At 42.1% G+C, this 23,405-nt stretch overlaps 1 protein-coding gene across 2 annotated transcripts in view; it reads left to right on the top strand.

Moving 5' to 3' along the window:
- LOC139564142 (raftlin-like) overlaps positions 1-17,516 on the top strand; it is a 62,290-nt gene extending 44,774 nt beyond the window's left edge. For both annotated transcript variants that reach the window (XM_071383362.1, XM_071383360.1), the window contains exons 7-10: positions 1,736-1,854; positions 10,524-10,627; positions 15,127-15,202; positions 15,928-17,516. In XM_071383362.1, the coding sequence (XP_071239463.1) occupies positions 1,736-1,854; positions 10,524-10,627; positions 15,127-15,202; positions 15,928-16,656 (1,028 nt within the window). In that variant the 3' untranslated portion in view covers positions 16,657-17,516. The remainder of the gene's footprint in view (positions 1-1,735; positions 1,855-10,523; positions 10,628-15,126; positions 15,203-15,927) is intronic.
- Positions 17,517-23,405: the final 5,889 nt, after the last annotated feature.

The raw sequence follows: 23,405 nt of genomic DNA, 5'->3' as shown, positions 1-23,405 counted from the left end.
AGTAAAAGTGCAATATGTGCCATGTAAAAAAGCTAGCGTTTAAGTTCCTTGCTCAGAACATGAGAGCATATGAAAGCTGGTGGTTCCTTTTAACATGAGTCTTCAATATTCCCAGGTAAGAAGTTTTAGGTTGTAGTTATTATAGTACTATTTCTCTCTATACCATTTGTATTTCATATACCTTTGACTATTGGATGTTCTAATAGGTACTTTAGTATTGCCAGCCTAATCCCGGGAGTTGATCTCAAAGTCTATGTCAACCTAGCATCAGTCTCTTTGTCACTTAGTGCCTGTCTTCAGTCCTAGTTAGGTTGGTGCTCCGTGTCAGTCGGTGTCACGACTCACGCCGGCATTGTCACTGACTCTCAGTACATCTGTCTCACTCTTTGTCTTTCAGTTCACTCGCTCTGTCTTTCAGTTCACTCTCTCTGTGTCAGAGATAGTATGTGCACGTCTCACTCAGTATGTTCAACCTCAGGTGCCTGGAGAGGATAGGCTAGTCGATGAGAATACATTGTCCCATTGCGAATGAACACGTGTTTCACTCACTACATTGTCAGTCAAGACTCAACTCAAAATGTTATGCTGTTATTTGTGTTGTCACTACATATCCTCCAAACCTCTCAACCCCACGGTAACTCAGTGTCTGGCAGCATCATGCCAGGAGCCAGCGTGTTCCTCCTTAAGCAAAGGGACTCGATCCCTGTGTGCATCTCACCTGAGTGATCCCAGTGCATCGGCAGGCCAACCCAATCTCCAAGAGGGCTTTCCAATTACACGCCAAACAGGGAGACGTCTGATGAACAATGGATGGGGGGGATGTAAAGGAGGGGTAGGGTGGAGGAAGGATGGAGGGAGGGCGGGAGAGGGGGGAATGAACAACGACAATGTCTGTATTTGAAAGGAGCCAATAGATGTCTGAGCGATGTCTTCAATTGAGCGCATCCAGCAGCCTTAAATGGGTTTTCTGGGGGGAAATAAAGGACTCTGTCGTCCCTCCCTTTCCAGCCGGCCCTCGTTCCCCCATTATTAGGGCAGAGTAATGAAATGTGGAGTGTCTCATGGTGGAACCTGGGCCGCACAAACTCTATTAGTGTGTAAATGGTACAGGAGTAATGAGAAAGCACTGAGGCCAACTGAGTGCCCTGGTCTGAAGGGCAAGAGGTTCTGGCACACTGCTCAATGGAATCAAAAGAAATGCGGGATGGAGAAGAAGTTCACCAGCTCGCTAATGTTCCTATCCCAATAATGCCCAAACTGGGAACGTTACCCTTGTCCATGGGGTTCAAATGAAATGGAGTCTATAGAAAAGCAATTTTGTGGTACCATGGCCCTGTCTTGGTGTATTAGTCCTTACATGTAAATATCTACAATATGTAAAGCATATCATTGTTTTCAGATGAATCGTGTTATGTGTCAACAATCTGTCCATAATGTCTGTCTGTTCATCTATAATCTCTCCAAGCTTCTTCCCTGAAGGAAACACTCTCTCTTGTTCTGTCATAGCTACACAATCCATATCTGGCCCTTGCTTATACAAATGGTCCATGCTGCAGCCCTGCCTGGTAATAAATGGCCCAGTGTCTGTGGGTTGCTGGTTGGCTGCGTAATGTCATTAACTTCCCTCTCCTCTTTGCACGGCCTAGAGGCCTGAGAGCCTGGGAGCCAGACAGACAGACACCCTCCATTCTGTAAATACTAACTCCTTCATGGCCTCCCTCTCCATTTTCTACAGATTTGCAGCCTAAGTCGGTGGAAAGCGTCTTCATCTTCCAGGAGGGGACGGAGGGCGGCGACCAGAGCGTGACCACCACGTACGATGCCATCGTTGTGGAGCAGTGGACTGTCATTGACGTGAGTGGGATTTTTACATGGCTCGGAGCGTTTGAGTGTTTAATGTGAGAGTCATCATATGGAAATATTCCCTCTAACCATGGTGGCTATGGCACATGTGTCACGGTGGCTTGATGGCTTATCTTATCAGCAGCAAACAAGCCCTTATCTGGCCAGCGATTAAGTCCCCAGTTTGCGCAAATCCAAGTTGGAAATGGATTTCTGTCTACTTCTGAAGGGTTTGAGGCTTTTCTATATGGCTGTGGTGTGTGTGTGTGTGTGTGTGTGTGTGTGTGTGTGTGTGTGTGTGTGTGTGTGTGTGTGTGTGTGTGTGTGTGTGTGTGTGTGTGTGTGTGTGTGTGTGTGTGTGTGTGTGTGTGTGTGTGTGTGTGTGTGTGTGTGTGTGTGTGTGTGTGTGTGTGTGTGTCACTGTAATCGAGTTTAGAGTTTGAGGCTGTCGAAGTGTGAAAATAGACTTTTGTCCCCTAAATGTGACTTGAAAATTGTCCAGCTCAGAGAGGTAGTCGGCTCACAAACACAGAATTTAACCCTTGAAATCAAAATGCTCTTAACCCTTTAAAATTACTAAAGAATTCAGACTACACAATATTTGCCGCCTTAAAATGTCATGTTTGTTCAGCGTCCCACACCACACAAAAACCTAGGCGCTTGTGTCTTGTGAAGGTTATACACTGTACGATTTTGAAAATCTTAAAGTATGTAGGTATCTTTATGCTAATACTGTGGTACTGCAATAATGTCTTAAAGACCAGCAATTATTTTGTCAACTACTGAGAAATAACATGGATTTTATAGACTTTTTGAAGCACCTTTGGAAGTTAATTGAAGGACAAAGCAACAATGTGTAACAACTTTAGATGTTCCACATTAGAGTTCCAATGAATCCAATCAGAAGTGCTGGCCAGGACTTATCAAGAGCAATTTTGCTCGACTAATCTCTCCTAAAGTTAGCTTGATAACACTATTTTACAAAGGATGATCAGACTTCATACCCGGCACATTCATTATGATAACTGCTTAAAATGTATATGCAAATTATCCTCACCGCTCATTGTCGTTTCGGTGCCAGAATAATTACTTAAAAATTATGCAGAATATTGGGATATTTTTCCCCAGCGCTCTCGTTCCCATCTTGCTGAAAGACTGACAGGTGGTTGGTTTATGAGCAGGAAAACAGGAAAACAGGCTGGTTCACTGAGAATTCAATCAATATAGTTGTGTTGAAGCAGGAAGTGCAGCTTTTCTCAGAGATGTTGTTCTCGTATGGCACAGAACATGTCAAACTTCTGTTTTAATTGATAGCAAGCTTCTAAAACGAATCTGACTTTTAACATAAATGAGGAGTTATTACAGTATTTTTTTGCGCAGTTTTCACAATCACGTTGGTAGAATGTGGTATGATTGGTACAGTGTAGATATGTGGAGCTGTTTGTGGCCAAACGGTTTGTGGTTTGTAATCTAGAAAGTCAGACCTTCCTCAATGTCACTAATGTCACATTTTTGTGGGAGAATGGGTCATTTCGACAGCAATTTATTTGTTACTTTACATTCACATTAGTCAATATGTATTCACCATATAAGAATGTATACGTTAGACCATTTAATCAAGAAAAGTCAGGCTAAATAATAACTGTACAGATGCTCAGAATTCTGCGGTCTAATGGATGGACATTCTACTTTAGCCCATCAGAAACATTCTTCCCATTTTCTTCAACAAATGACTATGCTCTGATGAAGGTCGACTGACAAAGCTCGGCTACAATGAAAGAAATTTGCATCTGACTGGAAGTGTGCAAAGACTTTTTTTCCAATTTCTACAATAAATGACTAAATTAACTGAATAAGACATACAGTAGATGTGCATGGAGCCCACCAAATGAATAACTAGACATAATTTCCTACACAATGAAACTAAAATTAGGACTGTCTCTCGTATCAAAAGGAAAATCAATAGGAAAGTTCAGCCTTGGATATAATGCAATGCCTACCTTATCACTGAGCTCTTACAGCTGCAACAAGAAGTTTCTCCTTGAGACCTATAAGAGATGTTCTTTATAGATTTTGCAACCTTGTTATTAGTTCCTATTCATGGAAGGGAATGAAATGCTTAGTATACCGGCATGTTAGTGTATTTCTAACACTCTCATAGTTTCTAGATAAATTATTTAACAAATAACATGCGCGACAACTGGAAACAACAGGAAGTGGATGTGTGTGAATATCATTTATGATAGCACTACTGCTAATATTTAATGTCTAACTGTGTCCTTTGAGGATTTGGAATGCATGTGGTGCAATGTGGTCAACATTTGGGCTATACTGTACATTACTTGAAGTTTTATGAGGTGTTATACTTAAGTGATAATGCCAGAGAAGCTGGTGTTTGGAGGATATATTGGCACGTATGTTGTTAGGCCCGAGACAAAGTCGTGCCAATATATCCTCCAAACACCGACTTCGAGGGCGTTATCACTTTTATGCAACGGATTACCAACACATTCAAATAATGATTTACATAATTGTATTAAAAATGTTATTTCGCAGATTTTTTTTTATACCATTTCATCATTCCACAAGATATAGTCCCGACACAAATCTAGGGTTGCTACCCAAGCCGGCTGGTCATTCGTTCGGTTGCCAGAGACGCGACCCAGTCGCTCAGTCTTTTTGTTTTGTATCTATGGATGCGACCCAGTTGTTTGTTCTAAATGTTCCATTGAAATACTGACTTGCAACGTTCTTATCCCTTGCTTGTTAGCTAGCTAACTACGGCTAACTTACAGTCATGTCAAATAGTGCAGCCAAAGTAGCTGCATTTTCACTTGTTTAAGCTGTTTTCTAGTTACATTTATTTGTATACATCCATAAGAATGAGCTAATGAGGCGCGATCAGTACACTGTTGTTCAGAGGAGCTAGCCAACAACACAGCTAACACAATCACTTCAAACGGAAGCTGGAAAGACTGCAAACGAGCTGCACTTTATTTATTTTGACCTGTTTTCTATTGACATTTCTTTGTATATATCCATAAATATGATGCTGATTCGTGATTGACTGAGAGAATCTGCATGTCTGTCTCATTCCGACAAGTTCTTTACAATGCAACAGCTGGAGATCAAACTTGAACGTTGAAACAACGTTGCGAATGTCGGAGAGACAAACAGGAAGTTTATACAAATATCCGCTGTTGAAAACTAAATGTTAGTCTAAAAGAAATGTGAGATAATGTCTAGATGCTTTTTTATAGTGGAGATAAAGTTTATATATTGCCTGGCTGGGCTGATGAGACAGTGGATTTCCCAGTCAGATGGAACGGAGTAAATAGGCGTTTTAACGTCATAGATTTAGCCGGTGGTAACTTGTGAAGTAGACACCGTCTGGAATGCAGTTTTAACCAATCAGCATTCAGGTTTAGACTCACCTGTTGTATAATGTGTCATAAACACATTCTTGGCAACTTCATATAGCATAGATGCGGTAGAGGTCAATGGAACTCAGACCGTGGGGGATAGAATGGCGCCGGATTGGTGCACCTTCAATAAATCTAACAAAGTGGATATTCGTCAAATCCGTCGTGATTGTAACAGGACCACAATGTGGTAACTAAAGTCCGATTTGGATATATTTGGCTGCATAACATTTAGAAGTTATTCCTTTTCAGGTTTAGAAGAAGTGACTGCTTAATGCTAACTCCTGTTCGTATAAGCTGGTATAATAGCTACAGTACCATACAGAAATAGGTGGTGGCAGTCCAAGTCGTTTTTAACTGGAATGCAGTTCATTGGTGATGACATGAACATGTATTGGGGTTGACATCCATACAACCATTATACACCAATTTTTACGTCAACATGGTGTGAAATACACATATAAACAATAGCCTAAATGTATGCTAATTTTGCTGGTGGGAAATGAGGAGATTCGGAATCTTTCCACAACCGCATCTTTCCCCCACGCATGGCATTTCCATTGTTTTGGTCGATTTCCTTTGACCTCTTCACTGCATCTATTCACAACATGGCTGTGTGTGAAACATATATAGGACTTAACATGATTAACTGTTTAACACTCAATAATGTTTTTCTAAATGCTCATTAAGATGCCTTACTACAAAAAAAAGGTCACACTAAATGCCTTCATCTATTACATTGAACAACAAGGGCGTCATGTTTTCCCAGTGTTACCTCAGTTTCTCACAGGCTATATTACATTTAACCCAAAAGTGCATGGCCATTATCCGGAGAGGCGTTATACAATTAACTCTACCAGTAACAATACTGTGTGCTTGAGGCACCAGTTAACAGCATTGACATTGTTGTAATTCGTTCCTAGCAATTGTATAGATGCCTGAGCTTTGAAGAGCACTACTTCAGTCACCAGAAACCAAATTATGTCAAAAAAGGATTAAAGACCAACAACATAGCGTAAAGATGCCAATAAAGGAGAGTGAATGGAGAGTGCATTTCAGACAGAGGACACTGTGTGGCTGTGTACGTGGGTGGGTGTTGAAAAATGGGTTGTAGAGAATCAAAGGACCATGAATGTAACAAGAAATCTTAGGTGCTGGCTTAAGGCTACAGAATGTCCGGTCAGAAGGATGAGGCGGATGTCCAGGTTAGGGGGAGTTTAATGGAAGGAGATGTGTGTGTGAATGTGTGTTATCTGAACTCATGGTTCAGATAACTGAGAATCATGTTCAGTGAGAACTGACATTAACTATGTGGTTCTGAAAGGAAAGCGGGGAGAAAGAAAAGCGTATAGCACTGCTATAATAGGAACAATGTACTTTTTTATTTTACATGTATTGGAAAGCAGTAACTCCCCTCAATTAATTCTGAACATGTCATGACTCTAGGACCAAGAACATGTATTCAAAATAGCTTCTGAAGTTTCATAATGTTATGTTCATTAATGAGGAAATATGGCAGTTTTTTTCCATTTCCTGAAAAGTTTCTGTTTTGGAGACGAGGTTTTCATCCATCAGCACCAATTTTTTATTTTTTTATTTCACCTTTATTTAACCAGGTAGGCCAGTTGAGAACAAGTTCTCATTTACAACTGCGACCTGGCCAAGATAAAGCATAGCAGTGCGACAAAAAACAACAAGACAGAGTTACACATAAACAAATGTACAGTCAATAACACAAAAGAAAAATAGGAAGGTACAGTAGGGAGGTAGGCAATAAATAGGCCATAGAGGCAAAAATAATTACAATTTAGCATTGATACTGGAGTGCAGATGTTGTGCAAGTAGAGATACCCTCTTGCTCTTTTGCACCCCGGTAAGTAATAATATGGGGATGAGGTGTGCTATTTACAGATTGGCTGTGTACAGGTAAAGTGATCGTTAAGCTGCTCTGACAGCTGATGCTTAAAGTTAGAGAGGGAGATATAAGACTCCAGCTTCAGAGATTTTTGCAATTCGTTCCAGTCATTGGCAGCAGAGAACTGGAAGGACAGGCGGCCAAAGGAAGTGTTGGCTTTGGGGATAACCAGTGCAATATACCTGCTGGAGCGTGTGTTACGGGTGGGTGTTGCTATGGTGACCAGTGAGCTGAGATAAGGCAGGGCTTTACCTAGCAAAGACTTATAGATGACCTGGAGCCAGTGGGTTTGGCGACGGATATGTAGTGAGGGCCAGCCAACGAGAGCATACAGGTCGCAGTGGTGGGTAGTATATGGGGCTTTGGTGATAAAACAGATGGCACTGTGATAGACTACATCCAGTTTGCTGAGTAGAGTGTTGGGGGCTATTTTGTAAATGACATCGCCAATGTCAAGGATCGGTAGGATAGTCCGTTTTACGAGGTTATGTTTGGCGGCAGGAGTGAAGGAGGCTTTGTTTCGAAATAGGAAGCCGATTCTAGATTTAATTTTGGATTGGAGATGCTTATTGTGAGTCTGGAAGGAGAGTTTACAGTCTAACCAGACACCTTGGTATTTGTAGTTGTCCACATATTCTCGGTCAGAACCGTCCAGAGTAGTGATGCTAGTCGGGCGGGAGGATACGGGCAGCAATCGGTTGAAGAGCATGTACTTAGTTTTACTAGCATTTAAAAGCAGTTGGAGGCCACGGAAGGAGTGTTGTATGGCATTGAAGCTCGTCTGGAGGTTAGTTAACACAGTGTCCAAAGAAGGGCCAGAAGTATACAGAATGGTGTCGTCTGCGTAGAGGTGTACCAGAGAATCACCAGCAGCAAGAGCGACATCATTGATGTATACAGAGAAAAGAGTCGGCCCGAGAATTGAACCCTGTGGCACCCCCATAGAGACTGCCAGAGGTCCGGACAACAGGCCCTCCGATTTGACACCAATGGGTCTTGGGGAAATTAGTAAGAACTTACATGATCTTTAAAAAGTTATCTAAGCATAGATATAGCTTGTTATTTGGCTATTTATTTTAACACATACCGGTCAAAAGTAAACCAAGGCATGTCGATAGTCATGTAGCAGCCGGTGCGGCATGAGTCCACTCCTATGGTCAGACTAGTTTGATGAGGGATGTGAAAATTATGCTGATGGCTTGTGGATGAGGAAGTTCCCAGAGAATTTTGCTCACCGAAATATGTGACTAATACGTTCGCTTGGTTGACATCTAGGCTAACTACAATGGTTAAATGTCAAAATGTTGACATATTCTATTGAGACTGTGTTGATTATTATTATTATTATACTGTATATGGTGTGATTAGTCTTCATTACAGCTTTTGGTTTTCAAAAATGTTCTCAATCTCTCAATGATTGACATGATTGACAGAGTAGGGACTTTTAAGCCTCGTTTCAGGATACCCTGTTCATTATCCATAAAAATATGAGATTGTGGTGGAGGAAGTGCAGCCCGGTCCAAAGACAAAGTGATAGCTAGAAGGCTAGAGGAGGAGCCTAGATCATTTCCCTGGGCTGATAGACCAGACTATGGCCTGTAAAAACATTAAGGTAGAATTAGACTTATTGCAAAAAGGGATCTGTCATGTCTTCTCAAATAGAAACGGTGGAGAATTACCTCAAAACAATAGAGCTCTGTTTTCTTTCATCCAACTCTTAGTGAACTTTGATCACAAGAGTTGAACTCAACCCCACCCTGCTAGATTTACTCTATAACACTGTTCTGTTTTCAAATATTAGCCTCTACCTCACCGTTCTCCACTCTTGATAATGTAGCCTTTTACCACCCTAGCTTGCACCCCACCCTATGGCTCTATTTTTATATATAGATTATATTTAACACACAAATCAGAACACAGAGTTACTGCTAAGGCGCCGGGTTCCATTTCTCATGTGCTGATGCAGCAAGGTGACCATGGTGAGATCAGGGGGAGGGAATCTTCCAGAAAAATGATTCACTCTGTCGAGTCTCAGTTACGCTTAGGAATGAAGAGGGCCATTAAACAAAACTTATTTCCCAATTTACTTTGCTTTTATGGCTTTGAGAAAGTGACCATTTCTGGCAGAGGTTCCAACACAAACCCTAAAACACAGTTCTCACAGCTCTGGATTTTCTGAGGGATGCTGGGACGGCAAATGCCAATGTAAATAACAGTTTCAACAGAGCCCTCTCTACCCTACTGCAGTGTTTCTCGAACAATGGGTCCTGGCCAATTCTCACTGGCTTGTGGCTTAAGACTTGTTTCTGGTTCTAGTTGTTTTGTCTATCTGTTGGATTGGGACCCACTGCCCTCAGCCTGTACTGTAGATGCCCGTATAGCACTACAATGTGTGCATGCATATGCTGTATGCGTGTCTTTTCATATCTGACACGTGCTGTGGTTTGTCAGTGAGGGCAGATGCAGAAGAGATGGAAAACCACACAAAATCACATGTGTGAGCAGAAGCGTTAGCGCACGTGTGCGTGTGATGAGCGTGTGTCTTTAACCCAAATCCCAAGTGCACTACACTGTCATACCAGCAATCAATCTAACAGAAATGCATGTATTTTGGTATGCATCATACATAGTTCATCATCGGTTGTCAAGAGCTTGGGAAATCGTGGCTCTTTTGATGGGGTTTTAATGGTTTATGTTTTTATGCATGCATACATTTATGCATGTGTGTGTGCGTGTGTGTGCGTGTGTGTGCACGCGCGCGTGTGTGTGTGTGTGTGTGTGTGTGCGCGCGTGTGTGTGTGTTTTCGTACGATGTGACGAATATGGAATTTTGGGTAACGATTACTTGTCACGCAAATGGACACGGTTAGTGTCATAATTGTCATTTTTGTTCAAATGTTTTGAGCATCATAATACATCTCTGAATTATAGCTACGACAAACATAATGAATACAACCCAGCTTTAGTAGCACCCCTCTCTCAAAAACAAATAGTTTAGACCTCTTGGAACTTTTGGAAATGAAGCTTCTCCCAACGGTGCCGTTCTGCTCGTAAAATGACTACCAACTTTACCCACTTCATGTAAAAATGAAAAACTGCTATTGGGTCATTTATATCTACTAGAGTATGAAGTTGAATCCCCCCTTCTCTTAAAAGTATTATGTATTAAGACTATTATGATCATTATTTTTGAAGTTCACAGTTATTGTCCATAATTGTCGGTTATATGATTATACTATAATTGTACCAGCCCTACTCGTACGGGTGCTTGTGTGTACGTGTATGCAAACACTATGTGTATAGTAGTAGTATGTAATATTCATGTGTTTGTATTCTCTGTTTAGGGCTTGCAGGTGAAGACAGACTATGTTCCCCTGCTCCAGTCTCTTGCCATGTACGGTTGGAGACTCACGTGTGTGCTGCCTACACCCATCATCAAGACCAACAGGTTACTACTTTCACTTTCCAAAACACACTCTCACTAATATTGAGTTAGGGCCTGAATGACCACCTCCTGGTTACCTAACTCTGGTATTGATTGTTCAACCTGATTAACCCTCTGGAGATGAAACTGCCTTCTCTTTGATTTCAAAGAGCACCCATCTCATTTAGACAAAGCGATGGTCAGCCCATATCACTGGTCAATTAACAGCTCAACTTAAATGGATTGCGAAATCAGTCGGAAGAACTCAACAGGTTGTTCAACGAAAATACTAACTGGCCCCCCAATTGGCGGGTTCATACGTAACAGCGCGTGGTGCGAGACAGTTTAAACCCACAAATGAGTGTAACTGGAAAATCCCTTCAGAGAAATGTAACGGTTCTCCTGCTCAGCCTCTGCTGACTCATTAATCTTATAGTCTAAGCACGCACACATTCGCTAACAGTCAACAGCTCAGTCATCTATCAGCAGCCACAACATGTCTTCAAAAATACTTGTCTCCCACCTGAAACCCCACTTTACACAGTCACAAGCACTCATCATTAACACAAGGCAGAACACGTCCAATCCAATATATACCCATTGAATTGATTCTTTAAGAATAAAACGTTTAAATAAATGTCTTGTGAGCTTAGTTCAACTGTCGTACCACATCAGAACCCAAAATATAAGCTTGTTTTACTCCAATGTTTGTAAACAAAGTAAATGTAAACAAACACTGCATAGCCTAAAAACATGTTTAAACTATCATTTTAATATCATGGATGGTCAGTCCTTGCATCCATAGAATTTGAGTGGTAACATTTCTCCAGCCCCATCCCCCCGCTTTTTACTGAAACAGTGCTGGGGAGAACGCTTTGTTATTGTTTCAACTACTGATTGCCGCTATTAGTCAGTGTCATGAAATGTGTTGTATATGCTTGTATATGTATATTGTATATGCCAAGTATATGCTTAGAGTTCAACACGGTTGCAGTTATAGGTTTACCATGCGTACCCTTGTCTCTGGGGGTCGTGTTTGTGACCGTTCCAGAGCATAGCTGATTAATTACCTCTCTATTTTCATCCCTTGTTTTTTCATCACTCTTTATTTTTATCCCTCTCTCTCAAAATGCAACAACACAACAGCGCAACATGGCTAATTAATCAGAGGGCCGGCCTAGATACAGTAACGCTCATTTCTCTCCATCTCTGAAGCACTCGTCTCTTTGTGCACAGCAACGATAGCTGTTGACCCATTTCAGATTAGCTTAGTCATTACACTTGTATTATGTTGACTCTTCCATTTTCACAACTATATTAAGCTAATGCACATTGGGATACTGTCTGAGGATGAGCAAAGTGCACTTCCTCTGAAGCAGTCCACACGGAGTCTGTTATGCAAAGACCTACTTACACACTAGTTAGCATCTAAAGTGAACATCCACCGGGACTCAAGGCTTCTTTAATCAACGTAACATGAATGTGAAGGTGCACGTGGTAATGTACAGTATATTTCTGCCACATGGAACATGTTACATTTGGTGTAAATCTGATGTTTGGACATCGTAACTGTTTTAGTAAATAGGTAAGTGCTTCATAATACCATTATAAGAAATGCTTAACATTACCACAGGTAACCACTAAACATGATACACCATGTTCCCTACCACTGTACCAAAGAAAGTCTTGTTGCTGGTATATGAAGTTTATATTCCAGTACTGCAGACACAGACAGCTATGAGAGGACTGTATCAGCAAGACACAGACAGCTATGAGAGGACTGTAGCAGCAAGACCCAGACAGCTATGAGAGGACTGTAGCAGCAAGACCCAGACAGCTATGAGAGGACTGTAGCAGCAAGACCCAGACAGCTATGAGAGGACTGTAGCAGCAAGACCCAGACAGCTATGAGAGGACTGTAGCAGCAAGACACAGACAGCTATGAGAGGACTGTAGCAGCAAGACACAGACAGCTATGAGAGGACTGTAGCAGCAAGACACAGACAGCTATGAGAGGACTGTAGCAGCAAGACACAGACAGCTATGAGAGGACTGTAGCAGCAAGACACAGACAGCTATGAGAGGACTGTAGCAGCAAGACACAGACAGCTATGAGAGGACTGTAGCAGCAAGACACAGACAGCTATGAGAGGACTGTAGCAGCAAGACACAGACAGCTATGAGAGGACTGTAGCAGCAAGACACAGACAGCTATGAGAGGACTGTAGCAGCAAGACACAGACAGCTATGAGAGGACTGTAGCAGCAAGACCCAGACAGCTATGAGAGGACTGTAGCAGCAAGACCCAGACAGCTATGAGAGGACTGTAGCAGCAAGACCCAGACAGCTATGAGAGGACTGTAGCAGCAAGACCCAGACAGCTATGAGAGGACTGTAGCAGCAAGACACAGACAGCTATGAGAGGACTGTAGCAGCAAGACACAGACAGCTATGAGAGGACTGTAGCAGCAAGACACAGACAGCTATGAGAGGACTGTAGCAGCAAGACACAGACAGCTATGAGAGGACTGTAGCAGCAAGACACAGACAGCTATGAGAGGACTGTAGCAGCAAGACACAGACAGCTATGAGAGGACTGTAGCAGCAAGACACAGACAGCTATGAGAGGACTGTAGCAGCAAGACACAGACAGCTATGAGAGGACTGTAGCAGCAAGACACAGACAGCTATGAGAGGACTGTAGCAGCAAGACCCAGACAGCTATGAGAGGACTGTAGCAGCAAGACACAGACAGCTATGAGAGGACTGTAGCAGCAAGACACAGACAGCTATGAGAGGACTGTAGCAGCAAGACACAGACAGCTATGAGAGGACTGTAGCAGCAAGACCCAGACAGCTATGAGAGGACTGTAGCAGCAAGACACAGACAGCTATGAGAGGACTGTAGCAGCAAGACACAGACAGCTATGAGAGGACTGTAGCAGCAAGACACAGACAGCTATGAGAGGACTGTAGCAGCAAGACCCAGACAGCTATGAGAGGACTGTAGCAGCAAGACCCAGACAGCTATGAGAGGACTGTAGCAGCAAGACCCAGACAGCTATGAGAGGACTGTAGCAGCAAGACACAGACAGCTATGAGAGGACTGTAGCAGCAAGACACAGACAGCTATGAGAGGACTGTAGCAGCAAGGGGCCTGTAATTTTCAAACGGATCTGCTCCGTTCTACTTTAACGGGCTTGGGCTTTTTCTGAGGACTCAGGTTGGCTTTTCCGCTTTCATTCAGCAGGAAGCTGTCCGGCAATCTGACAGCATGGAAAATAGGTTATTGGAAATGCAGGGTAAGGAGGGAGGGATGGGAAATGGGGGTGTTTTAGATTGTAAGCCTCTACAGGAGATCTGAATGCCCATTTGATGTTGGGGAAGATTTGCAGCCAGCTCTATACCGTTGTCAACCTATCATATATTTCCGTTGTTCTTCATATGCCAAGTTAAGGATCCATCTTAACTCAAAGCTGATTCTTCCCCGTGTGTATAAGAGTACATCTATTTTAATGGATGAGGGATTCCGAGAGAGGAAGTGACAGAGAGAGCGATCTGGAGAGGGAGATCAGGGGATATACAAAAGAGAGAAAGGGAAAGGATAGAGAAAGCCTACATGAAGCTCATACAAGAGGAAGAGGCAGAGAAGTAAAGTGAAGCAGACAGATAATTAGCAACAGCAGGCTAAAGTAGGAAACCGAGTCGATACGTGCGTGTCAAATGGAGAGATGAAGGAGAGAAGCAGAGTGAAGGTTAATGCGTGTGAGATGGAAGGACGAGAAACGAGCAGGAGAGAGAGCAAGCACGAGAGACAGGAAGCCCGCTGATGACAGAACCTCCTCGGTGGATTAGTCCGTCTGTCATCTGTACTGTATGGATTATCCATGAATTAACACAGAATGTGACATGTGCCTGGACAGGGATTATTTTGGAGAAGTTTATGAGGACAAACATGTTTTGGGGAAGCCAGTAAACATGGTCTCGTTCTCTTGGTGTCTGAGCTCTCTCCTAAGCATAGGACATATTCACGTGTACATACATCATTGCTCCAAATTCCTTTTTGGTTTCTCGTATTATCAAGAGAGGACAGAAAGGGAAGAAAGCAGAATGATCGAGGTTGACCACTGCTATGTAACTCACTTCTCACGGTGGTAGATGTCAGCTATTAGTATAGCATCAGGACTGACCATACTAGTCACACAAACCATTATAAGGTGTACTCTGGAGTGTGGAACTGGAGCATTATAATACAAACTGCATTTTCCATTCCTCTCTTCCTTGCTCTGAAATGACCCCAAGTATTTCTAAAAGAGCTTGTGGCAATGTGATTTGTGTGACATGGATTTCTTTATCAATGGTACAGGCATTGTCCTCTACAAGTAAAGTAACTATCAAGGAAATAGCTATGGTTTACAGAGTTATTTGTATTTCAGTTCTAATTATATTCTCTCTACCTCCCTCTATCCATATTCACCTCTGCCTTTTATCTCTCCATCTCCCTATCTCTCCCTCTACCCTAGTGATGGAAGTTTGGCCACCAAGCAGGTCGTTTTTCTGCAGAGACCTGTCCTTCCCCGCAAGAGGGGGGAATACAAGGTACGTGACCTCTCATTCCTCTCAGTGTTTGTCTTGGCACATGTGGGTTGGCTCGCAGCTTGTTCACTAGCCAGAGCAGCGCTGCAAGGCCAACATCACCCCTCACCACCCCGGCCCATATCACACTTGTTTTTGTTTTCACATAGATAAATATGCACACTGCCGGTCAAATGTGAATAAACCCCTTTCTTCTTGAGATTTGAGCCATTCTGTGGTAACTACGGCAATGCATGTTGAGAAAGTACTTTCCATTTGACCCTAGATAGTACTGATATAACCTCTAGATTTGACCTTTGTCTTTTGTGGAATGAATCAAATGCTGATATTGCCTGTGACCTGAATTTAAACTCTGGTCACCATTGGCAACCAAACTGATGGGCAATAACCCTGGCAGAGACGAGCAGAGAACGATAATGCAGATGTTTGTGTGCAGGTAACATGCTGTTTACCTCAGTATACTGTAAGTCTCAGCTAAAAGAGGGTCAATGGAGGCAATCTCAGAAATATTACCAGCCATATTTTTTTGTTTGGTCTGTACCCCTGAAGGCACCAATCAATTCCCTTGAAATTACCATTTCATTCCCCACAATGAGAATCATTTTAATTGGTTCTTTCCTTGTTTGCTATTATGTCCATTTTCAACGGTCTGTCTGTCCGTCCGTCCGTAATATGGCCAATAGAACAGCAGTTTAGAAACGTTCTTACACAAACATCCTGTCTTTCAGAAACTGATATTCAAAAGCAAGTCTAACAAGAACTCTGTTAAAGATGCTTCAAAAAACAAGAAGAAGAAGAAAAACAAGCAATCGGCAGCAGAGAAAGATCTGGAAGATTCCAAGATTCTTGACGACGGGGAAAAGGTGGTCAAAGAGAGCAGGAACGTGAAGGAAAACAAGGGGAACGAAGAGGAGACGGGGAAAGAGACGGAGGTAGAGACTGTGTGTAAAGAGGCGGAGGCTCCCTGTGAAGTGGAGGAAGAGAAAAAGGTTGAGGCAGAAACTGAGGAAGGGGTAGAAAGCTGGGTAGAAACTGGGAAGGAGAGAGATGGAGCTGCAGGAAAAGATGACAAGAGTGACAAAGAGGGGAGAGTGGAGGAGGGAGAAGAAGCGGGGGCAGAGACTGAGCAGGAAAGACAGGGGGAGAGAGAAAATGAGGTGGCAGTTGATGATGAAACCGAAACTACCAAGGGTTCAGAGGTGGAGGTGGAGACCAAAGAACAAGGGGAGAAAGGGGGAGGAGCTGAAATGGAAGTGAAGGAGCATGGGGTTGAGACTAAGGAAGAGACAAATGGAGGGGAAGAGAATGGAGAAACTGAGAATGTTGCCATGCAACAAGACCCACCTGACCAGGAAGAACATGTAGTGCAGGAGGAGGTGCAAAAGGTAGTAAAGGATGAGGGACAGGTCAAATTGACCAATCAATGCCCTGAAGAGAGTCAAAGGTCGGATGTGTAAACCTCTTCAGACATCACACCTAAGGGTTCTCCTACCCATCATTCATGTACCTACCAAACATCATAACCTGAGATAGGGGCTCCACAAAGTCACCATTGAACAGCCTATATTGCAGCAACATCCTCCTACCATGTAATCACTCTATCCTCTGCAGCAGACATCTCTCCACAATGGACACATCTCTACCACAGATGGACAGGCAACAGTCTCTCTCACAGCCTCAGACTGATCCTATACCTACACATAATGAATGTACATAACTGAGAATGATGCGGAGGAGACTAATGTACGAGAGTCACTGGATATAATGGACAAATTGATGGGACCAATGGGGCTTGGGTCTGAAGAAACAGACTTTAACCAGGCAAACTCGCTTGTCCTTATTTGTACAGTACCATAGTGTTACAGTTACTATATGTCACATGGGTTTAGATGAGGAGCACTGTGGGAAATGTAGTGGCTGTTGTTGCGACAGGCAATCCAATGCAAGGTGAATGGAACTTGATTTACTTTTAGCCTGTAATGTAAAGTACTACAGATGATGCTGATAATCACTCTGATTCTTATAGTAGGTATGATACATTCGCCTTGCATTCCGTATGTGTCAATATCCAAGCCAACTAAAGTGTTTGATAATGGAGGACATCTCCATTGAATGTGTGTGGATTGAGTGGAAGTGAAGTGTGATGAGAACCAAACTTGGAAATGTTGAGTCAACTTTGAGAGTTTACACACGTTTGATTTTAATAGCTTTTCCAATCAATGGTCATTAAAAAGTACTTGGCAAGGTTATGGGCTGGGCCATGACTGGATGTTCAAGATAGAAACGGAGCACAGAGGAAGTAGAAAAACAAAAATGATTGAGCAATTTGGAATCGCTGTGTTCGAATTGCCATTTTCCATTGACATTGGCTTTAATATTTCACCTCAAGCCTTTAAAGCCCCTCTTGACGGTGTCATTTCTGACAATACCAAAATCATAATGTAGTCTTTCAAGGTATCATGTTGCTTTCCATTTTAAAGTGGTGCTGCATCGATGCTGTGTGGAGAAATCATTAACCGGCTAATGGACTTTGTCAGCGGGGTGTCAGTCAAGTCATACATTTATAATGGGGGTCACTTACGTGGCTATTGACAGTGGGAAATCTCACCTCGAAAAATAACAAATAGCACTTCATCTGGATTGTGATTTTCATAGGGATTGATTTTTCTTGTGCTGTAGTTGCTAAGCAAAGTCTGTAGAAACCTGTATGTTTACAGATAAATATAGGCTTGTCGTCGTTTTCTAAATGTGGTATTTTTCTGAATAACCGACTGTTCTGAAATGTTCATCTCAGTGGCAGATGTATTGTATAGAATTCCAAACTGTGACCAGGATAGCCTTATTATGATACTGGGCCTAAATCGTCAAGTACAATTGTCAGAAGTTTGACAAATATCAAGGTGGTTTCAGTGTTATAGCCTGAGAGGGTTGCTACAATCAGTGTTTGAAGGTAATATGAAGGTAAGTTCAGTGTTCTCTGTTTTAGATTTGAACGGGAGGTAAGGAATTTGGCTTTACAGGGTGTTGTTGATTTAAAGGGGAAGTTTCTGTGTTTGATTTGAAGTTAGGCTCAGTGTATTCTGTCGTGCTAACGCTAGCTGAAGTGTGCTTTCTAACGCTCATACTGGAGCTAGCTACCTCCTTAGGCAAATTGGGGATTTGTAGCTATGGGGTCATCATTGCCAACTTTTTCCACCATATGGTCCATGCTGTGGGCGTGAGGTCATTACTAATGGCCAAGTGGTCAGGGGTCATGTTTGAACCATGTTTGATGGATTTTCCACAGCTGCTACTTGTTCGAGTACAAAGGAGTTTGCCCACATGTCAAATAGCAGATTTGATATGAAGTCAGGATATTTTTTATTTTGTGATATTATCTGTGGTATTGTTTTTTCCAGCAACACTTCGCGTTAGGCTATTATGAGCTTTAATAAGCACTTGTTTTATTCAACACATTTTATTTAGCTTTGCGGGTTACCGCTAGAGAGAGAATAGAAATGACTTGTCAGTTTTAATATTTGTGAGACTAGGACAAATATGAATAAGAAATGGCATTCTAAAACACCCCTCTGTGATAAGTGAAGAGATTACCTGGAAACTGAGACATATTTCCCCATTGGGTTCTTATCAAGTCATTTTTTCTCTTTAGATTTAAACTAATCACTTTCTGCCCGGATATAAGATCATGTAGGATTGTCATATTTCCTTATTCATACATTGTTTATTATGTGTTCATCAGTTCTGTTGTTCATACCAATTTGAGTCTTTTTTTTTTTTTTATATATATCTGTGATCCTTGTTCCTTTGTATATTATTTTACACTGAGACAATACTGCCTCTTCAAGTACAATGTACATCAAGTTATGGTAGGAAAGTGTGGAAAAATACAGCCAGGAACTATCAGGTGATCTCATGCTTTACATCATTGTATTTTAACACCCTCAGCATTCCGGTAGGACACCATTAACATGGACAACTGTAACCTCCACAGAGTTGGGTCAAATGACACCAGGTCCTGTATCCGTTTGTATTACCTGGGGGTCGTGAACTCCATGCCCTCATCTCTTGTGATAAGAGATGATTAGTGATTTGTACATTTGCTCAGCTTTGACATAAGTAGACTCTGGGGAGAGTGGTAGACTACATTTTTCCTGATACTGAAAAGCAAGGATATGGAGAGAAAAGTGAAGCAGGATCTGTCACTTCATCAGTTAAATTATGCTGAATGTTGTTTACTTGCCCTTCCGTGACGAGGGAGACCTGTGACTAACATAGACCAACCTCAGCCTTGTCGAGAACAAAAGCCTCCAACCCACTCGTGAAAAAAAAGGTAATCTACTATTTCCTGTCTTTATGTAACCATAATTGTCTAAAGCTCAGCAGTCAGTGGCAGTGCAATTGTTCTTGATAATGCTGTGCAAATTGTGTGTTCCAGGGTTCATTTCCTGTGTGTAATGATGTGAAATGGACAGATTAGAAATGACAGAAACATGATACAGTAGGATGGCAATCTCTTTATGTTGTCACTTTAGCTTGCCCGTGGCCTCTGGAATTGTATTGTTAGGTTTCATCTCCGATGTTACTGTTAATCATCTGCGCTGCCATTTTGAATGTTGAGTGTCTTTGATCATCGGCTACCGTCACGCACTGCAGTGTTTGTAAAAACAAAGGTATTCTTTGTATTCACTTTTCATGGAAATGTCCACATCCCTACTGTTCATGACTGTACAATTTGTATATTATAAAAGTATTTATATTTAATGTGGACCTGTGGTGTTTTATGTTTCAAGGTGAATTTTGAAAACCAATGCATTTTGGCATGTTTGGGGTCATTCCTAAACTCAAATCATTACCCAACACTACACATTTCACTCATCAGTGGTCTTTCAATTTTGAAGTCTCTTGTAAAGCTTTATGTGCAACCTTCAATGTCTTAGATTCCGTAAACACTAAAATGCACCATTAGACATTAGAATCACATGGGTGGTTAAACATGACATTGGCCAGTGAGAAAAACAAGCTGAGACATGTTTTGTTCAGGTTCAGCTCTAAGGGCTCGATTTAGACTCAGAAAATCTATACCTTTTTTGATTTATTAAGCACTTCTCAGTAGTTGGTATTCATACTTCCCGTATGCAGGTGTGTAACAGGCTTTGCAGGTGTGGCTACCTTGCATGCACTGAATAAATGTAATTCAACTGCTGAAAACCCTCCCACTTGCTGGCCAACAGATTTTCTCGTGGAGTTTTCATTCAAAAGGGTTTTCAGTACATTTATCTAAAACCCGTTAAATATGGTGTACCTTTTAATTCGAATTTTCTCGACAGACGCTGAGTGTGCAAAACATTGGGAACACCTTCCTAATACTGAGTTGCACATCCTTTTACCCTCAGAACAGCTTCAATTCATCAGGGCATGGACTTTACAAGGTGTCAAGCGTTCCACAGGGATGCTGGCCCATGACTCCAATTCTTCCCACAGTTGTGTCAAGTTGGCTGGATGTCTTTTGGGTGGTGGACCGTTCTTGATACACAAGGGAAACATTTGAGCATGAAAAACCCAGCAGTGTTGCAGTTCTTGACACACTCAAACTGGTGCGCCTGGCACCTACTACCATACCGCGTTCAAAGGCACTTAAATCTTTTTTGGTCTTGCCCATTCACCCTCTGAATGGCACACATACACAATCCATGTCTCGATGGTCTCAAGGCTTAAAAATCCTTCTTTAACCTGCCTCCTCCCCTTCATCAACACTGATTTTAGTGGATCTAACAAATGATATCAATAAGGGATCATAGCCTTCACCTGGTCAGTTTGTCATGGAAAGAGCAGGTGTTCCTAATGTTTTGTACATTCAGTGTATATCGAGAGGATTAGTTCAGAATGGGGATTAATGAAAGAACCCTCTTAATACACACATTTATCTCCTTTCCGCCACCAGTTGGTTGATTTTAAAATACTCTGATCTTGTATATTATTTAGGGTCATTTATATTTACAATCCCCTTATCCAAACGGCTTACTCATTTTCCTAGCTCTTATCAATAACTCTTATCAATTTGTAAATGACAGTGCATGGAGAATGGTGTTACTTCTATTGGGGGAAATGAAAGTAGATGTTGTTCCACTCGGAACAGACAGGTTGCTTGACCTTATTCATCGTTTCATCATGTGTAAAAGTGGTGTAATTATGAGGGAATTAAGTCAAGGTCAGAATAGGGCATTTCTGTAGACACACCTCCACCACACCTTCATTTCTGTAGACACACCTCCACCACACCTTCATTTCTGTAGACACACCTCCACCACACCTTCATTTCTGTAGACACACCTCCACCACACCTTCATTTCTGTAGACACACCTCCACCACACCTTCATTTCTGTAGACACACCTCCACCACACCTTCATGTCTGTAGACACACCTCCACCACATCTTCATTTCTGTAGACACCCCTCCACCACACCTTCATTTCTGTAGACACACCTCCACCACACCTTCATTTCTGTAGACACACCTCCACCACACCTTCATTTCTGTAGACACACCTCCACCACACCTTCATTTCTGTAGACACACCTCCACCACACCTTCATTTCTGTAGACACACCTCCACCACACCTTCATTTCTTTCATCTTCACCCAAAACGAATAGCGGTTGAATAACATGCTATTCTCAAGTTCAAGGTCAGAATACCCGTAGAGCTAAAGGAGCATAAAAAGGGAATTACATTTTATTTACACACGCTTAACTCGGGTCGGAATCAGCCCCCAAGTGAAGGGCTCTTGTAGGTTGGCCTTGGAGTGCTGAAAGAATGTAAAGAGGTAAATACAGAAAACGTCAGTCCCTCACAGTCTACAGTGTAAGGACTCCATTGTTGGATCAGGCTGGACCTGAGTGCTGTAGCTATGTGCTTACGGAAAATGTCATTTTCTTAGGGGGCACAAGGGGTAAAAAACATAACTATTGTTTCAAATCTGTCGTATCTGCTTATTACATTTTCATTACAGTTGATCAAATGTATAGGCATTATGCTGGTGTATTGAAATACATTACGTGGGCCCCATGTGTTCACAAATCATGGTAATGGTGCTTGTGAAAGCAAGCGTATTTACGTAGAGTTTCATGGTCAGGGGTGATCTATACATCATGAGAGCTAGGAGCCCTGGGGAGGACAGGGTCATTATAATGAGGGCTATGAAACAACAACCACATCATTTCCATGTTGTCCACTACAGGAAACGTTAATAGATCTTAAATGACCAAGCGGACGAGGTGGACCACTAGAGCGTGTCAAAAATGCTCATTTCCAGCCTGCAGATATAGTATTGAACAAATGTACTTTCGGCTTAAAGCGCTGTGGCCCATGGGGTTTACCACTAAGACCTGAACTGATGTTGGGGTTGGGATAAAACTGCTGAATGTGGCATACTGAATGTCTGGAGAATTTTGATAATCTTGTATTAAGATGGGAATTTATCAGACTAAATCTTTATATTTGTAAAATGATACGCCAAGGTTAATTTAAGGACTATCATTCTGTGCCCAGAGGCCCATAAAGGTTAATTGATTTACTGCAAACTGTAAGAGGATACCCAAACTGTCTACGCAACCAGATCACTTAATCATTTCTGTTCATCTACATTGTGTATACTGTTATTTGTACTGGTTTTCATCTAGTTGGTTCTGTCATACCCCTCAAACTCAACTCTGGACCTCGCAGCCAGCACCATTGCTTTTCCCCCCCCCATTATTCCCCTCTAACCAGGAACTGATTTAGACCTGGTACACCAGGTGGATGCAATTAATTATCCGGTAGAACAGAAAGCCAGCAGGCGCTGGACCTTATAGGGTAAGAGTTGAATATCCCTGTGTCATAATATCCATCCACTGAAACATGTCAATTCACCTCTAAGATAACACTGCCATCTAGTGGTCATGCCAGTCACCTGTTCATCTGGTTGGATGTACCTACCTCTGATGCTGCTCATGACTCAGCAAAGAAATGCATATTTTGTCTGCATTAAAACACTTCATCTTATAAGGACCCTTTCAAAGTATCAACATACATAAACTCAGCCCCCCAAAAAAGTCCTCTCACTGTCAACTGTGTTTTATTTTCAGCAAACTTGTGTAAATATTTGTATGAACATAAGATTCAACAACTGAGACAAACTGAACAAGTTCCACAGACATGTGACTAACA

Source organism: Salvelinus alpinus, chromosome 35 (assembly GCF_045679555.1).
Source record: "Salvelinus alpinus chromosome 35, SLU_Salpinus.1, whole genome shotgun sequence".
Classification (NCBI taxonomy): Eukaryota; Metazoa; Chordata; class Actinopteri; order Salmoniformes; family Salmonidae; genus Salvelinus; species Salvelinus alpinus.
This window is presented reverse-complemented; position numbering and strand designations above follow the sequence as displayed.